The sequence below is a fragment of the Vanacampus margaritifer genome, chromosome 10 (assembly GCF_051991255.1).
Source record: "Vanacampus margaritifer isolate UIUO_Vmar chromosome 10, RoL_Vmar_1.0, whole genome shotgun sequence".
NCBI classification, from domain to species: domain Eukaryota; kingdom Metazoa; phylum Chordata; class Actinopteri; order Syngnathiformes; family Syngnathidae; genus Vanacampus; species Vanacampus margaritifer.
In genome coordinates, this window is record NC_135441.1 from 8,812,609 (window position 1) to 8,820,635 (window position 8,027).

The 8,027-nt window shown below is 44.0% G+C and overlaps 1 protein-coding gene across 1 annotated transcript; it reads left to right on the top strand.

The window, feature by feature from the left end:
• The first annotated feature begins 932 nt into the window (after positions 1-932).
• On the top strand, positions 933-3,130 carry LOC144058682 (POU domain, class 3, transcription factor 4-like). Its single transcript, XM_077577053.1, has one exon. It carries the CDS (start codon positions 1,055-1,057, stop codon positions 2,132-2,134), a length of 1,080 nt encoding a protein of 359 aa, XP_077433179.1. The 5' UTR covers positions 933-1,054; the 3' UTR covers positions 2,135-3,130.
• Positions 3,131-8,027: the final 4,897 nt, after the last annotated feature.

The window sequence follows — 8,027 nt, forward strand, 5'->3', positions numbered from 1 at the left end:
CACTCATCAGTCCCTCGTGCATGCGATGATGCGAGTCTCCGGTGGTCACCGAGGCCGGTCGACGTCCAGCGGTCGGTCAGCGGTTCTATCCTGCCCGCCATCCGCTCACCTGCTCCGGCCTCCTGCTTGTCTGCTCCACGGCTCGGCGCTCTTTAATGACTTTCTGCTGGATCCAGCCTTCTTTTTATTTCTCCTAAATGTATGAAAATGTATGCAAATTTAAATCAAGCTTAACCTGGGAGCCCCGGCAATATATTTAATGGAATTGCAAAGCAATAAGGATGCTGGCACACATTCTTCAAATGGAAATTATAGTGTAGCTAAGTTAGCTTTGTGCAGAAATATCTTGCTGAGTTCTAACGAGAATGTTATGAGTGGGAATAAATGTAGGGCATGCCACTCGCGCGTTTAATGTGAGGAATTGATTTATTCCCACGGTGTTTTGGACTAATTTTTGGCATTTTTGACTGATTTTTTTTATTATTATTATTTTTTAAATGTGTTGTATGACATGCCCTCATGGCCCGTTCGCAAACGTGCTAAAATCTTGAGACGTGCCACCTTAGAAACGTCCTGCAGGACGTGTTTACTGCAAGTTAATGATTATCAGTTAGAATTGGACCAGGTTTGATCGCATCCTTCTAAAATTAAGTGCTGGCACGTCTGACAAATGCCACTGGAGCTTATACGCGCTCAAGGGTGACAGCAGCGCGTAAAGCAGTTGGAAACTTCGATTAATAAACAGGAAGTGCGCTCCACGCGCACATTATTCCACAAACAGACTCAGCGGACCAGCACTCGGACTCACTTCCGGTTCGACCGTCTTAACCCTTTCCTCACTGCGGTTCTGCACCCGCAGGCGCAGGTTGCGAGTGTGGCGTGCGCTGCGCCGCCATTGGTGGAGAAGTGTCGTCGCCGCCGCTTCCTCGGCCTGTGAGTGGCGGTTCTTGGCGTCCGTCAACGCCTGGCTGGTGCCGACACTCCAGAGAGAGGGAGATGTCAGAGGCTGAGCCGAGGCTCACTTTAGTATCGCCAGTGGGGTTCAGCAGCCAGCATGGCCACAGCTGCCTCCAGCCCCTACACTTTGCTCGGCTCCAGTCCCATGATCCACCCGGACAGCCAGGCCATGCAGCCTGCTAGCCCCTACAGAGGACACCAGAAACTGCTGCATGGTGACTACCTGCAAAACGTCCAGAGCAACGGGCACCCCCTCGGGCACCAGTGGGCGAGCACTCTGTCGGATAGCAGCCCGTGGTCGTCCTCCATGGAGCAGCAGGACGTCAAACCGGGGAGGGAGGACCTGCAGCTGGGGATCATACACCACCGCTCGTCTCACGTCGCTCATCACTCGCCGCACCACAACAACCATGGCAACCACCCGGTAGCGTGGGGGGCTCCGGTGTCCCACAACTCGTCCATCAGCAGCGGGCAGCAGATCAACATCTACTCCCAGACTGGCTTCACCGTCAACGGCATGCTGGAACACGGCGGGCTCACCCCGCCGCCCAACATGCACCCGGGCCTCAGGGACACGCTCAGCCCCGAGCACGGCGACGTGGGCGGCCACCACTGCCACGACCACTCCGACGAGGAGACGCCGACGTCGGACGAGCTGGAGCACTTTGCCAAGCAGTTCAAGCAGCGGAGGATCAAGCTGGGCTTCACGCAGGCCGACGTGGGCTTGGCCCTGGGTACTCTCTACGGCAACGTCTTTTCCCAAACCACCATCTGCAGGTTCGAGGCTCTACAGCTGAGCTTTAAAAACATGTGCAAACTCAAGCCGCTGTTGAACAAGTGGTTGGAGGAGGCAGACTCGTCCACGGGCAGCTCGAGCAGTATAGACAAGATCGCAGCTCAGGGGAGGAAGAGGAAGAAGAGGACGTCCATCGAGGTCAGCGTCAAGGGGGTCCTGGAGACGCACTTTCTCAAGTGTCCCAAACCCTCCGCGCAGGAAATCACGTCGCTGGCGGACACACTGCAGCTGGAGAAGGAGGTGGTGCGCGTCTGGTTCTGCAACCGGAGGCAGAAAGAGAAGCGCATGACGCCGCCTGGGGAGCCGCCGCCACCGCCCCACGAGGCGCCCTATTCCCACGGCGGCAGCGCGGGGGACGCGTCCTCCTGCCACGACCTCTGACCGCCGCAATGCTGCGGGAGGGATCGGACACAAGTCGGACTCTCGCGGTGCAGGTCCCGCCGATACGGGCTCCTCCGGACCTCCCTCCAGCAGCACCGGAGATACCCGCGCAGCCTTGGCCTCTTTCGAAGCGCCACGAGGGCATTAATCCATCGTTTCACGTCACTCCGTGGAGACGGTCAAAATGTTTGGATATAAATACAAAAATGTGCCTATAATCTACCAGCGCCTTTAGTTTTTGTCACCATAAATGGGACTGCTGTTTCGTTTTCTATTTTTTCCTCTATTTTTTGTTGTTGTGGAGTGACACAAATGATTTTCTTTTTTGAACTGATTTGATATTTCAGTGTTTGGGCGCCACGTGTAATTTTACTCGAGCTCACAATCCTTCCATGTCATTATTTTGTAACATACTCGTAGAACATCTGTAATTGCTGTTATTATTTTTGCATATGCAAAATAGGCCCTAAATCCAGTGATACACTACCAACACAATAGCACTTGAATCTTGTTTTTGCCCCTCCGTTGTGGCCTGTATTTTTTTCTGGCCACTCACAAAAACAGTTATTTATAAATGTGTTTGTTGCTTTCATTCATTTTCGACCATTTAAACTGTGTAGACTCTGAAAAAGAGCCGTATAGAAAAAGACATGGTTTGACGCTATACACCTGCCTATAATTTTATTGTACGTTCAACTATCCAAATTTTATAATATTAAATACTCCTTTGGTTTATTTCACAAGTATTTTTTCGAATATTGTACAGTTTTATATATTACCCTTTTGAAGTCATTAATTTAAAAAAATGCTCTTAGTTATTCCTGCACTTAATTAGCAATGTAAAAAAAAATATTTTCAGTATAAGATTGAACTGTTTCGGCGGTTTTATTCCAAATTTCGATGACAGCTCAAGTAATTATTTATTTTCAGTATAAAGCTTGTATTATGTTTTGAAATAAACTATGTATGTTGTAATAAACAATTTCTTGTAACAATTGTTGACTGTCCAAAAATAATTAAAGTTCAGCAATAAATTATTATTATTATTATTATTATTATTATTATTATTATTATTATTATTATTATTATTATTATTATTATTATTATTATTATTATTATTATTAATGCAGTTCTAATTAAACCCCTCAAACATTATTGATTTATAGGTAAACCAATCCAGGCGAACAATTTAAATAAATGGTTCGTAATACGGGTTTGTTTTTGTTTTTTTAAACATGAACAACAACGTCTCTTTTTACTTGTCATGTCCAAATTGTGTTTCCTCGTCCCCCGTAGGTTTGGTGTCCCTAACAGCTGTAAAATATCCAAGTGGCTCGATGGAGTCTTGGCTGCAGGCTGATCACTGGGAAAAAAGAAAAAAAAAAGACAGAGAGAGAGAGAGAGAGAGAGACGCATTCTGCATGCAGTTCCTCTGAAATTTTATTGTCAGGGCCCTATGACCTCCTTGATCAGACATGCGTGATGTATCGCCGGGGCCAGTGGGCCTGACAGCGCGCGCGTACACATGCGTTGACACGCACGAGCACACACACACACACACACACACACACACACACACACACACACACACACACACACACACACGCAGAAGCAGATGAATCTCATTTCAAAGACTACAGCTCCGTATAATTGGCGATGCAAAAGCAAAATAGAGCTATATTCCTGCAAAAAAAAAACTGCATGTGGAGCTTGAAAATAAATTAGGGATGGTTTTGAAAAAAAAGAAGTAAATGCAGCACTGTTTAAATGATTCAAAAATAGAGCTGGAGAGGGAGAGTGAAGGAGGGGAAGTGGGGGTGGGGAGGGGTGGGGGTGTGCTAGGCCTTGCCTTGAAAACAGAGAGCCTGACTGGAATACTAATGTGTCTTGAATTTATGCATCTCCTCAGTCTGCGGCCCAGGGAGGGGGTTGGGGTAGACAGCAAGAGAGGGTGAGGATGGAGGTAAAAGGGGACCTCGATGACAATATGGAAGGGGGGAAAAGTAAAACAAAATAGCAGCATCCAAGCACTTAATTAGCAAATGATGAGTGTTGAATGCGTCTATAGGAGAGCAAGTATGGACAGAAAAAATGTCATGTTCCGATTAACAAACAAATTGGAAAACTTTGCTATACTTTGAAGGCCAAAAACAGCTGAATTCTGAGAGGAAGCACTTTTTTTTTAAAGGTTAACTGATACTTAAATAACTCACTAGTGCAGAAATGATTGACTGGAAACACGTTAAGGGCGAAAAAGAAACAGGTGCACAGCAAAAAAAAGAGGCCTATTTGTGTCCTCCAAAATGTTTGAATTTGATGACTCTTGCAGGTAACTGCATCAGACCATGAGTCAGACACGAGTGGTGACTTCATGGTGACATTGACTGACTCAGTGCTTCTTGATTTTATCATCACGTTACTTTAGCACAGAACCGTTTTGGTTTGTTTTTAAGGTTTTGTAAGTAGTGAAAACTCACTTCAAATACATTGTTGTATTGTGGTTTTAAACAAAAAATATATAATAACAACAAAAACTTATAATTAGTATAATAACAGTCCCTATGTCACTTCCGCCGTCACTCATGGGACGGTCACGTGATCACGTGACGTCGGTGCAAATGTCTATACCGCTATATACTATATAGTCCCCCCACTTTAATGTTTAAGATAATCAAATAAATGTAATAATCAGACAGATTGATGTTGATTGATGAAAAAAAAACAGCTATTCAAAGCTGTCAGGGTGAGTGAAAAAGTAGCCTACTTGCCCCCTAAACCTAATAACACCCTCAGCAGCAACAACCAAAACCAAACGTTTTCTATAACTGGCAATGAGTCTCTGTGGAGATATTTTGGAGCACTTTTCCTTGCAGAAATGCTTTCATTCAGCAACAGTGGCGGGTTTTCGAGCATGAACGGCCTTTCCAATGTCGTGCCACTGCATTTCAAGTCCGGACTTTGACCGGGGCACATTAAAATCTCCATTTTGTATTTTTAAGTCATTCAGGAAGTTGACTTGCTAATGTGTTTTGGATCCTTGTCCTGCTGCAGGAACCAAATGTGCTTCAACTTTAGGTCACAAGCTGATTGCCAAAAATTCTCCCTCAGGATTTTTTTGGTAAAGGGCATAATTCATGGTTCCGTCAATCACAGCAAGTTGTCCAGGTCCTGAAGTATCAAAGCTGCCCCAGACCATCCACATTATCACTGCGTTTGATACATTACGTACTGTACACCTTCTATAACATTATTTTTTTCTGTTTCTATGGAATGGAACATTTGAAGTGATGCTTTGGGATGTTTCCCACTTGTTGCACATGAATTATTGAACCATTCAGAACCTACAGGGTATATTCTCACTGTGGTGTGTGAGGCAGGCACGCATTGTTATTTGCTCAATTAGGGAGCATCAAGAAGAAGCTAGAGTGCAAGAATGTGCTACATACATCGGAAATCAGTTTTAAATGGCACCAAATTGTTCCCTGTATATCTTTAAAAATCTTAATCACCCTGAATAGACAATTTGGGAGGAATATTCTGCTGCTACTAAAGTAAAATGAAGAGGTGTTTTTTTCTCCCCCTGTTAATTACTTCCTCTTCTGTACCTCCTTGGATCAGTGCCAGCTCTTCACAAGGAAGTCCCATAGCAGCCTTTTATTATTCTTTTTTCTCTCTGCTTCAGATCAACTTCATTCCAATGACCAGCCCCAGCGAACTAGGTGGTCGGCCAGGTCGCCATCTAGTGGATGGGGTGCCAAATTGCAGGGCCCAAAAAAAGATCCCCCCCACACACAAAAAAAATACTTTTACAATGAAAAGGTCCAAGCCCTCAGGTGCTGCATTAAGAAAGCGGGGCCAAGGGTAGAGGCATGATATGTCGGTCGGTCATCATTGTCTATAAAAATAAACATGAAAATAGTGTAAGCTTCTTAGCTTGCTTGTAACTTGTTTACTCCACCATTACATCCATGCTACTCTGTGCACCAAAGCGAGGAAAAGCTTAATGGCTTTAGTATAAAGCAGTCAGTCCAGTCCAGATAGTTGCAAATAGGTTTCCATAAATCATTGTTTCACATAACCACGCTAATTTATACAAGATAAGAATTGGGTGCTGGTTCAATGTAAACAAATATATAGAAAAACATACTTTTTAAATTTTATTTTTTATTTGAAATTTGGTATTTATTGTGTGGTGTTCTATTAAACATTATATTTATGTATTTAACTATTTATTTATTTATTTATTTCCGGAGGTGGGGTCGGGAGCAATCTGCACGTTCGCCTAGGGCACCAAATCACTTAGGGCCGGCCCTGCCCAAGACAGCACATTGCTCCAGTTTTTTATTATGAATCTGGTGAGCTTGCAAACTTTAATGTGACTTTTTAGTCACATCACAGCAGAGTGGCAATTACGGGGTCTTATTTCAAAACCTACAGTCAAGCAACATCTCTGCACTTCGAGGGGAGTTTTTAGCCTAACAACATGTCTAATGAACACACGCGCACACACAGATAAGTAAGGCTAGGAAGGCTTGTTTAGAGCTGGGGGAGAGTAAATCACAGATATCTTCATTTGAGACAGGAGGGTTGATCACTGCTTGTCCTGCTTGTTCCACATTAACTCATTATCACACACGCTCGCTCCATTAATTCTCTTGCTTTTATTAGCAGCTAGAATGAATGCAGCCGCACGCACACATACACACTCACACTGGACCAATGACATGTGCTGCTTCTACCTCATGTGACAGCTAATGGCTTCATTTGGAGCAGCGTGCTAATTGGCTGACTTTGGGGAGATTCTTGTTAATGAGGATAAATAGATTCACACCTGAATGGGGCGCTACCCAGCCACAGCGGCACTGTGGGAAATGTGGTTGACGTTTACAAATGTGGGGCTGCAACAGCAGATCATGGAGACGAATTGATATAGCCGTGTCCCTTTTTTACTTCCTACCAGCCTGAACGCAGTGATGTTTCCTTTGCCAGGCAGACTTATTAGCAACGTGCTTGATTAGCACCAGGAGGCCAAAACAAAGAGCAGCATGTCAAAGCAATTAGCCTCACTGTTTACCTCTCAGCTCCCAGGCTGCAGATGCATTATCCAGGAGAGAGAGAGGGGGGGACATGGAGTCAACTCAGACGGCCACAGAGAGAGAGGACAACAGCTGTTCCATAGGCTAGCCAGTGTGTGTGTGCGTGTGTATAATGATGGTAGCATTTCCTCATACCTCTATCCATCTGCTTTCCAGCCAAGATCCCAATCTTCTGCTGTCACACACACACGCATACACGCATACACACACACATACACACGTACACGCACACACGCACACGCACACACACACACACACACACACACACACACACACACGCACACAACTGGTAAGACAAAAGAAGATCAGGAGAAAGTGGTCATTTACATAACCTACTGGATGCAGAGTAAAATATGAAGGGCAGTCAGGAACATAATATAGGATTACCTCTCTCACATTACTGAGACGCTCACCTACACACACTACCAAACTCTTTTCACTCACACGCATGACTAAATAAATAATACAGCTGTAACACTCACACACTACTGAAATGTTCATTTTTCACACACTACCAAAACACTTTTATAGTAATCTGAGGAAACAGACTAGAAAATTGAGGATATAGATTAATAAACTAGGGGAAGTTTGTCAATGAATATAATTTTTCTTTTACTACCTTGGCACATCTGCAGCATGAAAAAAATAATAATATGAGAGCAGAGCCTTTGTATTTATTTATTGATATGTAAATCAACTTTTATAAAAAAATATATATATTAAGTATATATATATATATATATATATATAGATAGTAGTATTTAAGTTTTGAATTGTATTTTTTTTAATAACATTTT